Source organism: Athene noctua, chromosome 19, assembly GCF_965140245.1.
Source record: "Athene noctua chromosome 19, bAthNoc1.hap1.1, whole genome shotgun sequence".
Classification (NCBI taxonomy): Eukaryota; Metazoa; Chordata; class Aves; order Strigiformes; family Strigidae; genus Athene; species Athene noctua.
The window spans coordinates 3,308,276-3,329,169 of NC_134055.1; the positions used below are offsets into that span (position 1 = coordinate 3,308,276).

At 47.6% G+C, this 20,894-nt stretch overlaps 1 protein-coding gene across 1 annotated transcript in view; it reads left to right on the forward strand.

Annotated features, from left to right (window-relative positions):
• TBX4 (T-box transcription factor 4) overlaps positions 1–20,894 on the forward strand; it is a 40,204-nt gene that overhangs the window by 17,659 nt on the left and 1,651 nt on the right. Inside the window, exons 4-8 of the mRNA XM_074922924.1 lie at positions 859–978; positions 2,763–2,910; positions 15,768–15,920; positions 19,653–19,741; positions 20,280–20,521. Coding sequence (XP_074779025.1) covers positions 859–978; positions 2,763–2,910; positions 15,768–15,920; positions 19,653–19,741; positions 20,280–20,521 — 752 coding nt within the window. The remainder of the gene's footprint in view (positions 1–858; positions 979–2,762; positions 2,911–15,767; positions 15,921–19,652; positions 19,742–20,279; positions 20,522–20,894) is intronic.

Here is a 20,894-nt window from a genome sequence, read left to right on the forward strand (position 1 = left end):
CTTTAATATAGCAAAGATTCTTTAGATATGTAAGATCTATGTAAATGTTCTTTAATGATGCGCTGGTTTTTGTGACGGTCCCCCTTTGGTGTTGGTTGCTAAATGTCCACTAAAGTCAACGGTAGATCAGTGGGACGGGCACATTTTTGGCACAGAGCTCTGCCATGCTCCTGGCTCCAACAAGGTTTAACAGACTGCTGTGAATTTGGGAACTTTGGGAAGGCCAGAGAAGCAGTGGCTGTCTGCACCACTGCAGGGTTTAACCCTTAGTCTCCCCCTCTGGCTTTACTGATCCTCCGTTTTCAGTCTGTTGAAGGGATCACAGGTTCAGCTACTGCGTAGGAGTAGTGCTGGGACTCGGTGTCGTGGACACTGGGAACGTGTGAATGAGAAAGCTGAATGTGCTTCGTTTCTTTTGACATGGAGTCAGATCTCATGACTCTTCACGCTCTTTTGTGACAACAAGAAATCTACATTTTTGAGGCTGCCGTAAGCCATGTGGAGCCTCCCAGGGTAATGAGGGCTCCTTGTCTGAATGTCCCATAAGGAGGGATGTGTTGACCCCCCATATCTCTCTCTACACCCACCTTTTCCTGGCACTGGCCCATAACCCTACTCTGTATACCCTCACCCGTCCTTGTGCCCCATTTTGCACTAGCCCCGTGCAGCCCACGCTCTGGAAAGTGTCCGTTTAATTCAGGTGATGTATAAGTAGCAATAATGTTTTGTAGCTCGTTTGTGTTAGTGTGAATTCCTCACGCGGTGGATCTGCCTTTTGGGGTGCTGCTCCAAGTTTGCATCAGTTCCAGCGCTGCTCTAGGTCTCTCACTAATGAGTTAACCCTTTGCTTTTCCTAAGGAGGATGTTTCCTAGTTACAAGGTTAAAGTGACCGGAATGAACCCCAAGACCAAGTACATCCTGTTGATTGACATTGTCCCGGCTGATGACCACCGGTATAAATTCTGTGACAACAAATGGTAAGAGAACATTTCCGTTTGCCTTCTTTTCCATCAGAAAATTGCAATTGGATTGACTGTTCGCTGTGCAGACTCAGAAACCAGCACAAATACCTTCCCACAGGAGAGATGCCAACATCCCAGAGTTCTCTTTTGTGGAGCAGCGATAGATACAAGAGCCAATGGCTGGAAGTGAAAACCAGACAAATATAAAATAAAATACTCGTAACAGGCTGTGCGATTAACTGCTGGAACAAACTGCTAATGGAGGTGGTGTGTTGTTCATTTCCAACTGGATGTCTTTTCAAAGAGATGCTTTAGGCCAAGCATAGGTTATCTGGCCATGTGCAGGTGTAAGAGAATAAAGCCACAGGCTGCACGATGCCAGACTAGGTGATCTAATGGTCCATTTTGGCCTTAAAAATTAGGTATCTATGTGAGTCGAGAAAAGTTTAAAATTCCGTTTTTCTATAGTAATATTTTGCTTTTAGTCTATAAAGCAAAACGTGAGGTGATTTACTCAAAGCCACGCTGATCTGGCAAATGAAGGGAGCAGCAATTCCCCCTATCACAGTCCAAAGCCAGATCTAGTTTAGAGGGGTTTTTTTTCTTTCAATTAATTCTTCCTCTGGAGTTTCTTTCTCTTCTGTTATTATTCCCTTTCCCATGCCTTTGATAGTAAAGTTACTTACCCGAGAGGCAGCTGTGATTTTTGCTTTCTGACAAAGGAATTTTTTCCCCAAATACGCCCAGCAGCCTCCCTCACTGCAACTATTCTGTGCTTTTCCCAAACCCTTCCACCAAGTGCTGCCTGGTGAAAAGATGAGCAATGGAAAACTTCATAGTCATCTTAATGGGAAGGAGCCTGGTGACATCCTATAAAACTGTAACAATTTACTTGCACATTGAGGCTGCTCTAGTTTCAAAAAATCCCTTTTCCGCTTGCTTTTGTCTTGGAGTGCCGCTGGGCAAGAGGAGTGGACTGAGGGGCTCCGTGGCGTGGTGGCCACTTTGTGTTTTAACCATTAAGCCCTTGAAGATGGATAGTTGTTAACTCTGTTTAATTTAGCTTTTGCCAGCCCTAGAGCTGTTTCCCCTTTTCATTTTATTGCTGCTGGAAAGTCTCTGTTGTTTTTGGTAATATTGCTTTTATTGGTGTTTTTTAAGAGGAGAACAATGCACAGTAATGGAGGAGTTGCCATTAAGTGATGTCTTATGTCTGGGTTTTGTGTCCGTGAGAGTTGGTGGTGGTGGTGGTGTGGGGGCCAGGGGAGCTGGCAGAAGGGTACGAGGGGCAGCACCATGTGCCAGGACGCAGCTCCAGAGCGGGGAGCAGCCCCTGCCCAGCGGAGCTGCTGCCTGGCCGGGGGCTGCGGCAGCCCTGTGTGGTGGTGGAGGATGCGGACTGACACCAGAACCTGTCCTGCTCCCGGGTACCTTCTGCCGGGGAAGTGTGTGAGACCATCTCCCCTCGCAGAATGGCCTTTGAAGCCTCCATCCTCTCCAAGCCCCCCGGTGCGATTTCCTCCTTGACCAATGCCAACGCAATTGCCATGTAGTGACACTGCCCCGAGGAAATGCCGCAGGGGAGCAGAGTCGGTGTCACTGCCAGCCCGTGGTGCTGCAGTGAGGAGCCCTGGAACCCCACGAGCAGCAGGAGCCTCTCTGAGCCCCCGTGCCCCAACGCGTCCCCCCAGGGCTGACGGGAGGGTTGCTGGGTTGAGTCCAAGGACAAAATGCTCTTCCACATCCAGGCTGGCGACCGCTGCCGAGGTGATGCAATTCTGTAACCGCTGTGTTTGCAGGATGGTGGCTGGAAAGGCAGAGCCGGCCATGCCGGGGCGGCTGTACGTGCACCCCGACTCACCGGCCACGGGAGCGCACTGGATGCGGCAGCTGGTGTCCTTTCAGAAGCTAAAACTCACCAACAACCACCTGGATCCCTTCGGACATGTAAGAGAGACGTTCGGCAAGGGTTTTGGTCAGAGGTGGGCCCGCGATGCTGAATTTGTGTCCGGACTGGGATGCTGGTTGGGATGTCTCAGTAAATTTAATAACGAGGAGCAACATTTATTTTGTGCTGCCAGTGCAGCTGAGTGAGGGAGTGTTTAATGCTGAGGGAGGGGGGTTGCCGTTGCTGCCTGTGTGCTTCCCCTGCTCTTGGAAACGCAGCCTCTGACTTGCACAGTCGTTGCCTGCCGGATGCCACCGACCTTTTCTGCCCAGGAACTTTCCAGGCAGCGCTGTGGGATTTTCAGCCCGGCTGTTGCTGCGCGCTGTACATACAGCTTGCAGAAACAGGTTGCATAAACTTCTTATTTTCCAAGCTGGCTTTGGCAGCTGTATCAAAGATGAAGTATTTTATTTGGAAAATCTTAATTCATGTGTATTGCAAATGCGAAAGTGGGAAGCACACATTTATCTACCACAGCGCGTTTAATAACTTAGCACAAGGGCCCTTCCAGCCTGCCAGGCAAACGAGTGCTTAGATAATGCATATAAAAATACGGACCTGTCTGGTTTGCAGTGTCTGAGCTGAAAGTCATGTAAAAATAAACAAACCTTGCTGGCGGGAGGAAGGGAAGATAGAGTTTAAAATCCTTTTAAGTTTAGTGCCATCAGTCCTCCTAGTAACACAGGTAAGAGAATCTACTTTGCTTCATCAAATGTGGTTTTTAACCTGCCACTCTTTTAAACAGCAGCAGTCTGGGGGGTGAGGGGGGGCTGTGAAAAGGTCCTGAAGAAGGGTGCAGAGGAAGAAGGGGTGCAGCTGTTTTGCTCAAAATGACCACGCATCAAGCCTCTGAAGAGCAGGTTTTTCACGTGGAGCCAATTGTCCTGATGCCATCTAGAAGCCGTGCAGAAAGTGCAGTTCTGACACAGCTAAATCAGGAGGAGCTTTAGGGGCTTGACTCCAGAGGCAGGGTGACCCCACTAGCTTAAAACGCCGTGAAAAAAAAAAAAAAAAATCGATATTTTTGCTGCGTTCGGAATTTTCTGCGAATTTCAAACTTCAAAAAGCAAAGAGGCCGATCCCGCGCATCGCTGCCACGGTGCCGCGGCAGAGCCGAGCTCTGGCAGCGTGACACGGGGATAACCCAGCCCCGCGCAAAGCCGCGCCGGGAACTGACCCTCTTCCCCAACCTACTGACCCCAGTGAAACATGTGTGAACTTCAAAGGCTAATCAGGACCATTTAATGCTGACGTTATTAATCACAGGCTGTCTTGCTCCTTCACTCTTTTTTTAAGGGGCAAAGCACCACAGAAATGAAATTAAAAGAACTGTGTTAAGGGTTGCACAGTAAAAGTTACATAAAGCCCACAAATGTCGACGTTTCGGTGTCGGCAGCTGTACTGACCTGCTTGTTTTGCACGTGGCATTTTTTTTTAATTCCTGTGTTTTTCTCTTGGTTAACTGCGTAGCTTAATATATGGCTGTTTACGTTGTAAAATGTAAACCATAAAACATACAGGATGTTCGATGTGGCCGTAAAACAAACAGGATGTGCAGTGTTGGTTTTGCAACTTTAAATGTTTGCTTTTCCTGACTTTATCATTTTTTTTAACTGCGATTTTAACACCGCATTTTAACAGGGGAGATTCCCCCGCCGCCCCCTTTTAATAACCAGCCTGTTTGTCCTCCCACAAAGCTTCCCTAGTGACACAGAGGGGACTTTGGTTTGCGTTTTGGTGTGACAGCTGCAGCACGACGCAGTGACCATGCTCCAAACCAGCCCCCTCATGCCATGCGCGTCCTGCCTCGAGCCCAGCCCAGCACGCTCCGTCTTGTGCTGCTGGGAAAAGCCTGGAATAACCTGGTTTAAGTGCCCAAGGTCTTTGTGTGACTCAGGCACTGACAACCTGCCTGGCTAAATGGGATTTAGCCCCTTCTCGGACTGTTCCTTGTTAGGCTTCTATATTCATTATCTGCTTTAGAGAGGTGGCACCCCACTTCTTGCTGTGTGCGCAGAGGAGAGCTGGCATCTGTACCAGGCGAGCGTGAATCTTCCCATCAGCTCCTGCTGAGAACTGTCCTGCTGCTGCAGGAGTGAGCGATGTCCCCGGGCCAGGCAGAGCCTGCGAGGCGTTTGCCCGGCGCAGTCCTCCCAGCCCTGCCTGCGAAGGCATTATGAATAATAACAGCTTCTCATTTCTAGGAATTTGTTCCCAGCGATTGCAAACACTCTCTTAAAGCTCCCTAAGAAAAACAAGTCACAAAACCCACAGGGTTTGTTTGCCTTCTCATGCTCCAGCGAAGCCTGCCTGACATTTCCTTTTGTCTTTGATTTTCTCCAAACCTCAAAACCACGCGGAGGGATGATTTCTGCAGGCTGCTGCTGGTGCTTTTTTTGGTGTGCGGGCAGCTGCCCAGCCAGAGCCGTGCCAGCTCACCCTCCCCGGCACCCTCGGCCGCTGCGGGCACCTGCAGGTGTCACAGCACCCGGCTCCCTACCTGGATCCCACTATCCCAGGCTCCAGCTCCTCCCGGCATCCCAAAATCCTGGAGAGCCACCTGCAGCTCTTCGCCGTGTCTGAGCAATCCCTCATGCCATGCTCCGATACGCAGGGTGGGGCAGAAACCACTTGCTGCTTGGCGGCAGGAGGGGCGAGGAGGTGGGCAAGAGGTGCATGGTGAAATATCTTTGCGCTAAATATTCTTTTTCTGGATTAACCTTTTTTTTTTTTTTTTTTTTTTTTTGGTAGACCCTTATTAGGGTGAAAAAAAAGAAAGGAGCTCTTCCAGCTCCCCTGCCACAGTGAGTGTGGGGAGCTGATCCTGGGGGTTCAGCTTGGCATGGGGTGCAGCTCCTCTGAGCCCAGTACCTGGGATCTTACCTGAAAAATAAACAGGCAGAAATTTTGCATTATTTCAATGAATTCGTTGATAAATGAATCCATGCCCCGACTCTGTGCACTGTAACACTCAACATCAGGGACAAGCAGCCCGATGGAGTCTGTAAAGAGAAGTGTAGGTACATTTGAAGCTTAAAATAAGTAAGTTAAACAGCTTAATTAATAAGACATGGAGCTGAAGCCCTTGCTGCAATCCCCAGAATTAGACTGAAGATTATTTACTGTGTTGGGGGGGGAGATGCCTTACAGGTGGAGCTGGCAAACCTCACTTTGTGACACTCAGCCCATAAAACCCAGCCACCAACCCTTCCTCTTCAGTCTCAAAAAACCCACTCTTGCTTCTTCCACTGGCCAGTTATCTATTGTGGTAAATTATTTGTTACAGTCAGAGGCATGGGAGGTATATTTTTCATTGCAGACACATTAAAAAGTGCAGATTTTAAATAAGAAGAAAATAAGTGCAGAGCCCTGTAATCTTCCTGCAAGCCCCTCTGGCTGAGCAGGTTTTGGGGCAGGTAAGCCTGTACCCAGCTCACGCACCATGGCCTGAAAATGTAGGCTGTATATTTTCCTCTTGGGGGATTTTTTGACCATGAAAGGCTTCTTTCACACCGGGCTTAACAACTGAGAAATGCTCACGTTGAGAATGGATTAAGAAATCAGCAGCCGCTGTAATGTTTAGCGAGGGCGAGGTCTATCTGAGCCTAAAGAAAGCATTGTAAGCCACCTATGCTTAGAGTAAAATCTTAATTTATGTATTTTCAAATCTTTACATGCAGAGATAATCAGGCTGATAGAGCCTCTGATTTATGCAGGGCTGGTGAGTGACAGGGTTAGTGATTCTGGCCGAGGCAATGCTTCGCTCTCTAACGCCACGCGAATAACGGGCAGTTGGATATGGTCTGTCTGCGGAGGCAAAGACACTCCGTGAGTGCCAGCAAGCTGTGCAAGGGTGGCACAGCCCTTACCCATTCCCAGGGTGTTCTGCCTGGGAAGCACCGAGCTGTGTTTTCCAGGTGAAAAGCAGGAATGACTCCTTCATCACGAACCAGGTTATATCATTGCAAGCACTAACAGATCAGCTGGTTAATAACGGCCGTAGACGATGCACAAACCCAACCTCTCCGTGGGAAAGGATAACGGAATACTTGTGTTTCTCTCAGAAGGTTGGCTCAGGGCATATGGGGAAACACTGAGTGAGTCCTGACGAGCATCTCTGTAGTGATAAATGCTCATGAATGGAATTCCACTTTCTTCAGAGGTTTAAAGTATGTAAACAGGAGGGGGGAGGGCGCTTGTGAGATGGTCCTTATGGCCGGCGAGCTGCGGGGTGGTGTGGGCAGCTCCTGCTCCCGGCCCAGCAGGTGAAGGATGCTCAGGGAGGGTGTGAAGCTGCCAAAGGGGCACGGGGGGTTTGCTGAGGGGCTTCGGCTCGGACCCGTGGTGAGGTTGTTCTCCTGTGCAACTTGTTTCAGCTAATCAGGCTTTTTTGCTGTTTCACTGTTTGGGCTTTTCTTCATCTTTTGATTCAAGCTGCTGAGACTGGCAGCTCTCTGAAGCAAAAATCATGTGTTTTCTGTCCCCCTTGCAGTGCTGAGCAGTACAGCGCGAGTGTCTGGGGCACAGAGAGCTGTGATAACCCCGCGGCACGCTCAGGCCCTCAGCCCTGGCTCCCTGAGACCCTGCCCCGGGGTCGAGCAGCGGGCAGAGCCGGCGAGGGGGCCAGGAAGGGTCCCTGCTCCCCCGGGATGGCACCTGCAGTGCCCCGGCACCGGGCAGCAGCCCTGCCCGACAGCCAGCAACCCCCAGCCCAGCCAGCCCTCCCGCTCAGGGGATGTGATAATGTCCATAAAGATACTTAACGCACCTCGAGGGGTGGTGAGGGTGAGCAGCAAGGGCTGGAACACACCGCAAGGGGTGAGCAGTGTCCTGGAACACAAGGGCTGCTGCAGGGAAGCGGAGACTGTTAATTAGGGCAGACTTTAATTTGGTTTGACACTGTACGTGGTGGAGAGGGAGGACATGAGGGCGTCTTTCAGGCATCGGTGAGAGGCCGAGTCATGAAGACTCCCAGCTCTAGGAGGGCTGCGGGTCGGTGGCTCCTGAGCTGGCCCAGACGTGCTGGCAGGAGCAGGAGCCCAGCTTTGCCGGGATCTTCCTCTGAGGCCCTTTGAGTGGGGTCTTCAGTATCCAGAGGAGTCAGCGACCAGCTGGTTGGCGGCTCCGAGGGAAGCCCGTCTCACCAGATGCAGTGGATCTGGAAGAAAATGGGATCTCACTCTCAGGCGCCCTCTCCCCCTGGTTTTAGGCAGGCTGTGAACACACAGAGCCCCGCAAGGCCAGCGCTCGTAGGCGTGGAGTAACGCTGGAAAACGGCAGAGGAGCAAGCATATCGCATCAGGCATTTCTGCTTTTGTTGTTGCTGCTGTTGTTCATGACTCCACTGAAATTAAACCTCTGCCAGAGGAATCAGCCTTTCTCATGGGCTTCTGCAGCCAGGCTGGCTTGGAAAGGGCGATAGCATCACATCAGTATTTCTGGCAGGCTTCAGCTGGGACCAGATCTATTGGAAATGATTTCCTTTTTTTTTTTTTTTTTTTTTTTTACAGAATATATAAAGCTATTCCTATGGAAAAAAAAAATAGACAAGTGATAAATACAGATTAGAAGTGGAGATCGTGACAAACAAAAGTAGATATTTAATTTAATCCCCACCTCCCCAACACAGTATTGCTGAGCTGGGTTATGTTACATACCCTGTACCTACCTTGCTCCTTGGCTGCTGACGGTGCCTTTTAATTGCCATAATGGACTTTATCTACTTTTAAAGTGTGAGGTTATTTTAGTTTCTGAGCTGTAACTGGCTGAGGTAGGTTAAAGCTACAGGATGTTATAGATGGCCTGCCACTTGTGATAGCATTTTAAGTGATATTCCTGGTTTTCTTGACCCAAATCTGCTATTTACTGGCTTTAATGCTGAATGGCTTTACTCTTTAATGTTGATGAGTTTGTTATTTCTCTCCAGTTTTACTATTTGCACACTTGGTTTTATTTGATTATCACTGAAAGACTTAATTTTTCCCCTAGTCTTGGAGTTTCCCTCTCATTTTTCAATTAATTCAATTTTAGCATTTTTCTGCCTTTGCTCGTCGGGCACGCTCAGGCACTTTAATTAGGTTAATGTCCTAGTAACCTTACGAAACCCTAAATTTTATTTAGAATTTTTTCTTTTTTTATTTGTTTGCTTTATGACTTGTGGCCAAGCAGTTTCCTCGCTGGGGGCTGGTGTGAGGTTTCTGTGCCTCCCCACGGCCCTGCTGCGGTGCTGGGGCTCGCCTGCCCCTGAGGGATGGGGCCGTGGCACCTCCTGGGCAAAGTCCTGCTGGGTGGGAAGAGACGTGGCCTCACCACACCCGGCTTGTCCTCACGCTGGAGTATCTCTGTAGCAACAGAGCAGTTTCACATCCTTATCGTCAGCTACTATTCTTACATTTACATATATATATATATATATATATATGATTTCTTTTATATCTGTGTGATTTCTTATACATATATATAAGGAATATATATAAAAATATATTTTTCTTATATTTATATTTAAAAATAAGAAATATCTAAGAATTTCATATATATATCTCTCCCATTACTAAACTAGCTCTTTTCTCAGTCCGTTTAAAACTTCGACCCTTTTGACCAGCCCTAAATTTGAAGTCAGTTTTTTTGAGCATCACTAAGTCCTCTGCTGAAAGAAGAATTTTCATATGAATGAAAAGTTTATTTTCTTTTTTTTTGTTTTTACCCATCTATTTTAGGAAAAGTCTTACAGCCTATCTGAGAAATAGTGATGCCCAAATAAATTATAAAGTCTGATGTGAAGTTTTAAATTGTCTTCTTTGTTCCTGCACAAACGAAGGAGCGGAGCTCTGTGCTGCTGGGGGTGGCATCTGTTTTGCAGGGTTGAATAGATCACAAGTGTGCAAATTAAATAGCTGGGTAAGAAATGACCAGTGGAGTTCTTGGTTGAAAAGAAGATTTACATCTCTTGTGTTAAATCTTTTTGTTGTTACATTACTGGTTTATATGAGTCAAAGGCAGTGGATTTTAGTAAAGTTTAACTAGAATCAGATCCTGAAATTGTCTTCCAGTCTTGGGTGGGGAGCTGGCCTGGAGAAGGGCAAGCGAAGAGGTCACAGCTTGCCAAAGACCTTTTGTGTCCATGGGTGACACGAGGCCCCGCGGCAGTGTGGGGTGGTGCAGGGATGTTTTGGCTCTCACACCCATGGATGTCCCAGAATCACTCGCGCGGGGTCCGCCCTGTCCTCTCCTCTCAGAAACAAATGCTCACAAGGTAGCGTGGAGGTGGACTTCTCCTCCACACCAAAGCTCTATCACAAGGCCAGGAAACACTACGACAAATTTCAGCTGACATTAGATGAAAAAGGACTGAAAAAAAAAAAAAAAATAAAAAAAATTTCCCAGCTTTGGCCCTCTCGTAAGGAACAATTTGTCTGAGCTCATGTTGAATCTTTTCCCAGGATTTTCCAGCCTTTCTTTTTTTCCCCATTGTGCGGATTGCCAGGACAAACGTGTGGGTTTGGGAGGCTCCTCCTCCAGCAGCCCGGTGGGGAGCAGCTTTGGGGCTGAGCCCTCCCCACCCTGGCTCTGGGCAGGGCAAGGTGAATTGTTTCCTGGAGGTGACTGAAAATAGATAAGATGAGCTTTAGGTCATTTTAGAGCTAGTGTTTTAGCTGCTTTTGAGCTTTGCTCAATATAGAGGTTGTCTGAGCAGATTTGGTTGAACTCGATGATCTTATGGATCTTTTCCAACCTACATGATTTTAAGTGCTTGCTTTGGGGTGGTGCTCCTGAGGTGGATGCAGCGAGGGCAGCGGCACCGCGCTCCCATCGTCCGTCCCACGGAGACATCCCGTTCGCCCCGGGCAGTGCTGCTGGGGGCAACTCCGTACTGACATGTGGAGTATCTGAACTGTTTACCCAGACAGAAAAGTTGGGTTTGGGATGGCTTATGCCATCAAATGCTCTAAATATTAATCAAGGTGAACTGGAAGAGCCTCATTGATTACCACGCTCTTTTTTTTCCATGTGGGAGACTGAATTGTCAGGTTTTTGTTCTGGTCCTTTTGCGCCTCAGTTCAGTGTCCTGATGTGGGACAAGGCCCAGCCTCAGCTCAAAGGCTTTTTCACTTTGAAAGAATAGAAGGAAGGAAGAAAGAAGCAGAAAATATATTAAAATGAGAGATTTTATATTAGTTAGGTGATCCCCTGGGAGCAACCATAAAATTATATGGCTTTTTCGTAGCCATTTACTATTCAATATAAAGAGGGTAGTTGCCATAACAACCACTGCATCATATGACATTTGATACCTTGGCAAAACAGGGAGCGCTCTTAAATCAACTCCCCAAATTTCATATGAAAGTAAATACATTTTACTGGTGATTTCAAGGCAAGTTTGCATTGCAACAAGCAATGCCGTACCGTTACCCCGCTAAGCTTCTGGCCTCTGGGCCCAATCCTGCAAACTGGCAGATGTATTCAAGCCCTGAAGCCGACATTACTCAGCAGTGTGTGAGATTAGATGCTAAAGGAGTATGTTTTCCTAAGTAAAATTAAATGGAAGGAGCAAATGACACCATTTTTTTTGACATTTGTTGCTGACCAGGGAATGCCAAAAAAATAAAGAAGTTGAGCTGTATTACAGCTTAAGTTCCAGCTGCCAACTCTGTGATCAGCACAAAAGGAGGGAGACGGGGGGGTTTAAGAAAAAAAAAAATGTTTGTGTAAGCTCACATTTGACTTCGGAGTTCGTCTCTCTCTCTCACAATCTGGTCCGCATGTGGACGTTGAGGGGGTAGAAGTGACATCACCCTCGAGATCCGCTTTGGCTCCTCTCTGGCCAGCGCTAACGGAGCGACGCAGCGGCGCGGGGGGGGCGGGCGGGGGGGGCGCACCCCCGCGGGCTTCAGGCTGGGCATGGTGGTGACCATCTTGGGAGGAAAGACACGTTAAATGTCTCTCGGATCCTGGAGGAGCTGTTTGGGTCTCAGCCAGCAGCCCGAGGAGGGTCCCCACCGTTGGGTCTCTGCAGCAGTGCAGGTGATTCATTGCAGCCTCTTGGCGCCGCCCGCACTGATGCTCTTGAAGAAGGTTGCCATTATCATTGTGGGTATTTTTTTTAGCAGCCATTTTGCTTCTTGAAAATGGGTGTTTTCCAGGCAGGGAGAGTGCTTGGGTGGTGGGAGGTGTCATCCCCACAGGGGCCTGTGTCGGCACGTTGAGCCAACATCCACTTCCTAAATTTGGGGTTGTCCATCTAATTCGAGGATTCTGGTTGAGATATCTGATTTACCTTTTGTTGTTATTTTATTTATTTATTTTTTTAATACAGAAAAAGAACTGTATTTATTAGACTCCTAAATGTGCTGCCATTTCATGTAAGCTGAGCTGTTTCCCTCATAGCCAAATAGACAAGATCACCAAGTTGTGGAGAGAGGCTTTGGGTTACAATGCCAGTGTGCCTCAGTGCTGCTCAAGAAACAGTGTTTGCCGGTTTCCCTTATGAATTTTGTTTCCTTGTCCTTTATCACATTCAAATTCCTCTCTAACTTCCCACTAGTAACTATATTCAGTGGCAAGACATGGCAAACACCGTTTCTTTTTTAGTAGCCAACCACCTACATTTTATACCGAAAACAATTTGAAAACGTGTGTGACAGTGTCTGACACTGATTTAATCTCCCCGTGCCCTCGCCATGAAAAAGATAAGTGGAAGAAAATACAAAGTTACTGGGTTAGCATCATCTTTGAGGCTGGGTGCTCCTACATCACCTTCTGTCCTGCTCAGTGCTGCTGCTGAAGCTCTGCCTGCCCAGCACCAACCAGCAGCAGCCCTGCTCTGTCCCATCAATTAAAATACTTCTCATTTTTGACACAATTCTTTAAGTTAATCTTTCCACTGATGTTCGTCATCAGAGTGGAATTTACATTTGTTTTGTGTATTTTTAGCCAGTGACTAGTTTTCCACAGCAGCCTTGAAAACTATTTAGCCTGAATTGTTGGCATTTCACTTTGCACAGGCACAGTGTTTGCAGCTATGAGTTGGGAAGCTTTTTTTTTTTTTTTTTGAATGATTTGTGGCGTTTCTGAATGCACAAAGGCTTACAGCGAGCACAGGTGAGGAGGATGTGTGTGCAGACACAGCCTCTGTACAGCAGTTCTTGTTTTCAAGATTTGAAATGTTGGCTGTGAGTATGCAGAGAGTGGTTGTTGCCCCCTGAAAAAGATGTGAGCAATCACCCATGCAGCAGGAACAGGGAGGCCATCCAACACAGCACCGCAACTTCCCATTTTCATCCCCGATCGGACGTGCTGGCTGCTCTGCCAAATAGCTGAAGGGATTTTTCTTCGTCATATGAGAACAGCGTGTTTTTATGGGGCTTTGCTTTGCTGGACACTGACTCGATGAAGTTAACCTCAGCACTCTGCGGTTCTCGTATCTATTAATCACGTTTCATGTTCAGTGATGGCTGTCGGCCTTTGATCTGGCACATCTCAAGGGGGTCTCTGAGAAACTCGGCACTTTCCGATGGGTACTGACACAAATATTCCCTTTGGTGCAAAGGACAGAAATGCCAACCTTGTAAATGAAGTGACAAAATTAAACCATTTAGGGTGTCCCCCCCCCCAAATATCCCATCCCGCAGATATCAAGCAGTTCACCATGAACCTCCAGGCAGGTTTGTAGCCACAGCTGTAACCTTGAGCATCTTGTCAGAAATCCTTTCCTGCATGTGTCTAGCAGGCTCCAAAAAGTAATGTCTTGCTATTGCAGAAATTGTCTGAACACCTTGGGTTTAAAGAGGTGATTAAAAAAAAAAAAAAAAAGATTTTTAAAAGGGGGACATTATAGTCCAGTGGATACTACTTTGGAGGGGGAAATACAGACTATTCAACCAGAGAGTATTGAAACTTGGGCTTCTAATTTTCCCTTTTGAAATCTCAGTTCAAGATTGTTTTCTTTGTCCTGCTTTTGATTTGCTCTGACTCTGGGGACAAGTCACCCCTCCTTGTTAGACCTGGACAGGCAGTGAGGAGAGCTTAGCACACCCCAGCTTCTGCTCCAGACAACCATTATTTATCAGCTTGGCTCAACTCTTAATTGAAAATTAAAATGCCCTTTCTTATGAAAGTCTCAGCCCTCTGGCATGATTCATCTTGGCTTTGTTTTACGAGTGGCTGATACATGAAAGCAGAGAAAAGGCTTCAAACCCAAACCTGAGCCGACCCTCTCAGATCTACACCCTGCACATCAACAGCCACAAAGTGGTTAAGAGACCTGATGCAAAGCTGATAAAATGCCAAAAATTCCTCATTCTCTCTCCTGGGGAGCAGGGAGGGTTGTCTGGAAAATGTCAACAATAAAAATTGCATTTAAGTGGTATATAATGCAGCCAGCTACTGTGGGCAGAGTTACGTGCAGCCAGATGAAGGGGTTTAAAGAGCACAAGCTCCACACGCTGCCTCCTGTCCCAGCCGGGGCGCGTGGAGCAGCGCTGCCGCCGTCAGCTCTCCTCAAGCGTGGACGGGCACGAAATAGAAAGGGTTCCAGAACACAAAAGCTGATCACAGAGCAGATGTCTTGTTTGTTGGTAATTCTCATTTAAAAATGGCTAAATCCACGGTTAGTGTAAACTGATGCTGCTCTGCTGCACTGAGAACATCCATCCGTCCATCCATCCATCCATCCATCCATCCATCCATCCATCCATCCATCCGTGTATCTACCACCAGCTGAAGACACCACCCGTTGCAGTCTTCCCTACTTGGCCCTTTGCCCGTGTCTCCATCGGGGACACACGTGTCCTTGGGAGCTGCTTTGGGCACCCCAGTAAAGGGAGGGGTGTCAGCCTGGCTGGAGATTCCCTCGCCTCTAGGACCAGCCGGGCTCAGGGAGAACGGACTCAATTAGCCAGTTTAGGAGAGGGAAGAAGAGATTGAAAGGGGTTATGCCAAGAAAACTAGAAGAAAGCAATATTTCTTCTTTGCCCAATAAAAGGAATAAAGGCTTTTCTTAAAACCCTCCCAGTTCTTAAGAGAAATTCCATTTCTTAAAACCATTTTCTTCTGTTGTATCTGGGCACATCCTTGCTTTGTGGCAGATCAGTGCTGGGGGCCAGGCTGGGATGGGCAGCACGGCCGCTCCCCACTCGGCCCCTGATGCCCCGGCTGTGCAAAATCCACCAGACCTCAGCGCTTTCTCACCTCCCCTAGCACCCGCTGTAAAAAAAAAACCTGCTTGGCTGGCTCCTGCCTCTCACTCACAGAGACTCACAAAGGGGCAGAAGCTGTGGAGTAGCTGCGAGAGGTGCCTGGACCCAGCCACCCGCGCGGAGCCGCTCCACAAACAGGAGGCAAAAAAGAAATCTCCAAATCTCCTCTTTTGTAGGTTTCTTTTACCGGCAGATAAAAGAAAAATAGCTTACCTTTTTTTTTTTTTTTTTTTTCCCCCCTCCTTTGGTTTGTGTGATTTTTTTTTTTTTCCTCTGCTAAACTGTGTATTTTTCAGCTCAGTAAAGTATTTATTAGGAATCTTTATGGACCAGTCTGCTGGTGAATTATACATATTGTACAGTTTCAGCATGAGCTGGGAAAAAAAAAAATTTATGACTTTTTTTTCCACCCAGACTGACTCTGTCCAATAGCAATAAGAAAATGAGGGTTTACCAGGAAAGCTTTAAGTTCAGTTCTGCTTGCCAGAGCAGCAGATACCTTTTCTGTCTTGGTTCATGTGCATTTATATAATATAATTTTCCCAGCTAATTTGAAAGCAAAGCTAAAGCTGAGAAGTTTGTGTCCTGCTAGTAAAGTGTGTCTTGCCTTTTTTTTTTTTAAAAAAATTGGATTTCTCACTTTAGCATCAATTGTTTTTCAGATCATTCTTAATTCGATGCATAAATACCAACCACGACTGCATATTGTGAAGGCGGATGAGAACAACGCTTTCGGGTCGAAGAACACAGCCTTCTGCACCCATGTTTTTCCAGAGACCTCCTTTATATCGGTGACCTCCTACCAGAATCACAAGGTAGGGAGCTTTTCTGGCTAAAGGTGCTTAATTTCTGTTTGTGGGCTTTTGCAACTCGCAGCCCTCTGCTGCCGACGGCTGTGAAATGATCCTCCCAACTGCAGCAGCGCAGCGACGTCGCTGCAGTCTTGTGCTTTGATGAGCAGGATCTGTTTGCTCGGAGGGAGGGGGGAAAGCCTATTGTGCAGCAGAAAATGCCTGCTTTAAAAGACAAGTTTCCATCCCAGCCCTGCAAGCATTAAGCACGAGCGACGAGCCAGAGGATGCAGCTAAGGAGCAGCGTGAACATTGTTGGGTAACAATATCTTGGCAAACCCTGCGAGCCCAGACACTAATGAATCAGCGTGCTCATAAACGCTAAGATGTCATTCAAACCAGCAAGCAAATCTAATAATGACTAGTAAAGCTTGCTCATAAATCTACAGTGAAAAGTAATTATAGTATGTGTATTTAGTGAGACATACAAGGAATGTAACCATAAAAACGCAGCTAAGAGCCTGCTCTGTGGTCAGCACATGACGGCAGGAGGGGGTTTGGGTTTGTTTTGGGGGGAATATAAAGTACAAAGGGTTTGGTTCTGTGCTTTGGGTGTGTGTCACAGATACCCCTGTATTGTAGAATTTGGCTTCTCTTCTTGTTTGAGTATGTTGGTAGCGGTGGTAGTGTTCCAAGGGTTTTACCAACCCCCGTTACTAGCAGGGTGGACAGCAACGTGACAGTTAATTGTCACCTCCCTGTGACAGTCGCCAGGTCAAGGAGAGGATCCTAGGCTCCATTTTCAGTCCTGCTACAGATGTGCCTGCCTTCACACCAGCTCTGCTCCCCTGCAGTTTTACCTAACAGTGAAGAGCTGGATGAGGCTTAGTTGGAGTTTTTTAAGTACATCAGGATTCATAAATAAAGGTGCAGAGTGGAGTAGCACCACCGGAGCCCTTCTGTCACCCTGAATGTGAAATCTGCCCTTTGTTACTGTATCAGCTCTTTTTCTACACGTTCATAGGACAATACTACAGGAACGGGAACATATGTGAAATTCCTCCTCCCCAATAATCTGACCAGACCTTTTCCTCCCAAGCGGGATGCCTGTATGCCCTTTGATGCTTGAAGCATAGGGTCCTTGCAAGATTTTGCAATTAGTGAGCCAGTTAAAAGACTCAGAGCAGAAACATGGATGTGTGTGTTATGGTAAGACAGGGGAGGGAAAAAAAAAGTCCCTATTTGGACACTGAAGTGAATCCTGTTAGAAAAGTTGTAGCCATTGGTGTAAAATGACCAGTTGCCCAAACACGGTTAATCAAAAAGGCTCAAAAGAGCTTATTTAATACCTACTTTAAATGTCTCACGTGTCAATAGTGCCTTTCATCCCTAAGGTTCCCAAAGTGCTTCATAAACTTAACACATCCGCTGTCATTGCCGTACAGCTACTGCTGGGGGGAGACTGGTACTTGGGTGGCAGCACGGAGTGAACCTGACAGATTTAGGGAGAATGCCCCGGATGAACCTTAATTCTTTTGCAAAGACCCTGTGAGGAGTCACCCCGGTGCTGCCCAGCCCTGGCTCTGTGGTCTACAGGCTGGGGGGGGTGGATGCTGCCCGGCCGGGGGGAGCACGGCGGTCTGCAGTGGGGGAGCGGGAGGCAAAAGGTCTCACCACGACCTCACTGTGGTCTCGAGTAAATTGCAACCTCAGAGAAATAGCCAAATGATTTTACTTAATCTCTTAGGCATTAACAATTAAAAACCTGGTCTGGGCATCTTTTATCAAAAACAAACCACCGCATTATTTTTAGCTCGGAAATATCCTTCTAGCGAGAAGTGTCCTTTGTGAAATATTGTCTTTCTAAACAGCGGTGAGAGTTGTGGTTACAGAGCTGACTGTGGGCTCCCAGAGGTGGGAAGCCGAGGACAGAGGCTACCCCTAAGCGCAGCTCGTGAGGAAGATGTCGATGTTTGCCTCAAACTCCCTCCTGGGTTGGATGAAGCCAGAGGAAGGTGACAAGGAGGGAGCGAAGCCCTGATTCTGCTCATGTCAGAGGAAGACTGTGCTCACTAAATAACAAAATTAAATTAAGATGCACAAACCTGGTAGCAGGCTGTGGGTTAGGAAGGGCCCTACGGTTCTCGTGGTCCATCAGCTGACTGGGAACTCCCCTGGAGCCACTGGGGGCTGCGGGAGCAGAGCAGAAAAGCTCAGGCCCTCGAGGCTGGTTAAATTCACATGTCACCACCTTCCTCCTCCATCACAGATACAGGCCAGCTGTTTTCTCAGGAGTTTTTTGGTGAGGGCTATTTCTCAACCTTGCTAAAAGTGTAGCTGCTTGTTATAGCAACACTCTTGCAAAATCCTCTGAACACAGAACTTGCCTGTTATCCTCACCACTCAAATCAGATGCAGAGTAGTGCCCCCCCGGCTATCTGGGGGAGCAGGGCTGTGCTGCCTCTGGCAGAGAGAGGCCCCGAGGGCAGTGGGTCTGCAGGGAGATACGTGTCCTCACCTCCCCACCAGCGCTCTGCCACGCTGTCACCTTGTCACCATCTCCTCGGGCACCCCCTTCTCACAAAAAAGTCCCCAAGGAGATTATTCTACCCACTGGTGTCCCTGAGTGGGGAAGGACACTGATAAGACGTTTCTGACCAGTTCTGTCCGTGAGATGTGTTAAACCCGTCTGTAACCTTCCTGCCAGGGAGCCTTGGGCGTACGTTTGTGCACAGACACACGTGCATCTCCTTGGGGGTGGACGAGGGATATTTTAAGGAGCTCCTGTGTCCCTACAAATGTTCCAGTGCTGTTCTGGCATTGTGCAGCTCCTGAGAGCTGCTCAGATGATCTTGTTCACTACCTGTTTGCCTTTACAAAATCCTTTGTTATGAGGGGGTTTATCTTCATTTTTTTCACTGGGCAGTCAAGTGCCTCTTCCCGGCATTCCTGACCGTTGTACGGCTTTGGTTTGTACCTACCTTATAAAGGGAAGGGATCGGGTGGCAGGATTGGCAAGGGAAAACTATATTTATTGGAGCTGTAAGACAGACGAACTACTGAGTATTTTTAAAGGAAATTTCACACATAATTTTTTTAACAGAGTTTTCACGAAATGGCAGAGCTTTCAACAGTTCCCTTACAAAAGCTGAGCTCCATCAAAATTAAGTCTAATCTAAGTCAATTCTAAGGCATTTTGACCCTTTTAATACAATGCAGCTCCGGGTGGGAAAGGAAACTCTTGTAAAAGGCAGCAACTTTCCCTTGCCCAAAGACAAGTCACTATTTGAGATACAAGTCTTTTCACAGAGGAAAAATGACTGAATGAAGAAGGTAAAGATATATAAAATTGGTGTGGAAATGAGGGAGAGCCATGCCATAAGGAGTAGGCGTGTCTGATATAGGTCTTTTAAATCAGACAAATATATTCTCACTAACGAGCGCCAACACAGGATCCAGGTTTAAGGAAATTTATAAATATTCCTGTCCTCATCCATAAGCAGCAATTCTGTCAGCTTTAAAAGCTGCTTCTGCAAGATCTAGCACCAAACCTCACCGCTCAGTTTCTCTCTCAGCACTGGATGCAGAAACGCTGTCCCTGCCACCACGTCTTTAGAGGGCTGAAACTCTGGGGGACTCTGCCTGTCGCGGGGCGTCGCGTCGGACAGGGCTGCTGCAGACCCACGGACCCGCTGCAGCACCTCTTGTTCTGACCCGTTGTCAAACACTTTCTGCTCGGTTTTGTTCTTTTTAAAGATAACCCAGCTGAAAATTGAAAACAACCCCTTTGCCAAGGGATTCAGGGGGAGCGATGACAGCGACCTGCGCGTGGCGCGGCTGCAAAGGTACGGCCGAGCGGCGCGGGGCAGGGGACGGCGCCCAGAGGGGCTGCGGGGAGACCTCCTGCCCCGCTCACGGGGCTCGGGGAGCTGCTGCCGCGTGCAGGGGGTGCTTGGGGGTGCACTGAGGCACTGTCGGACACGCAGCTGGCCATCACACCCTTCAGCCCCGTGCCCTGTGCAGAAACAAGCCCCATAGCTGGGCTTTCATCCTCATTCTGCTGCTGATGTGCTGCACCTCTTTGGAGAAGAACTTAAAAGGTGCCGACGCTGTGGGAGCATCATATTTTCTTGTGCTTGAAGGCATTAGGGTTTTTTATGCCATTTATACCCCTGAAAAGCTCTTCCTGGGATTCAGTGACACACTGGATGTGTTGTTGTCATACTTGCCCACACCCAGCTGCGTGTGATGAGTTCATTGTGTTTGGCAAAGGGTGTTGAAGTCATTGGATGGAGATGCTCTAGAGAAGCCAAACTAGTATTTCATCCTTCTATTAATGCTGATTGCTGTCTAACTGGCAATAATTTTTCTCACCTCTTTTAGCAAAGAATATCCAGTAATTTCCAAAAGCATCATGAGGCAGAGGTTGGTGTCCAGTCATGGCCAGCTTTCAACAAAGCCAGATGTTAACCCACTTCATGGGAATCACCAGACCCTTCAACATTATCAGTATGAGAATGGTGCTCACATGCAATTTGCAGCTTCAGATACTCAAGATCTGCCACTCAACACCTTCACAGCACAGAGAGATTCAGGGCTCTTCTATCATTGCCTAAAAAGAAGAGGTAACTTGAGTTTACAGCTAGAAAAATACTACAGCAAATAAACCTAAGAGCACGAGCACTGAAAGTTTACTGGTAATTCCAGTTCATTTTGGATCGGTCTCTTAGGCCTTGGTCTTCAAAGATACTGATGAGATCGAAGTGTTTTGGAGGGTTGGTCAGGGCCCAAGAGCTGGGTTTTTGGGCAGTTATTATTGGGTTTGTTCCATAGAAGGCAAACTCAGACTCGGAGTCAGAGCTGGAAAAAATAATCAGAACGTGTAATTCAGATGGCACAAAGCTACGCTAGAAAATCATCCACTGTCAGAATCAGCTGAATTGATAATTGTTTGGAGGAGCCCTTATCTATCCTGAGACGTTCTGACACTGCCATTAG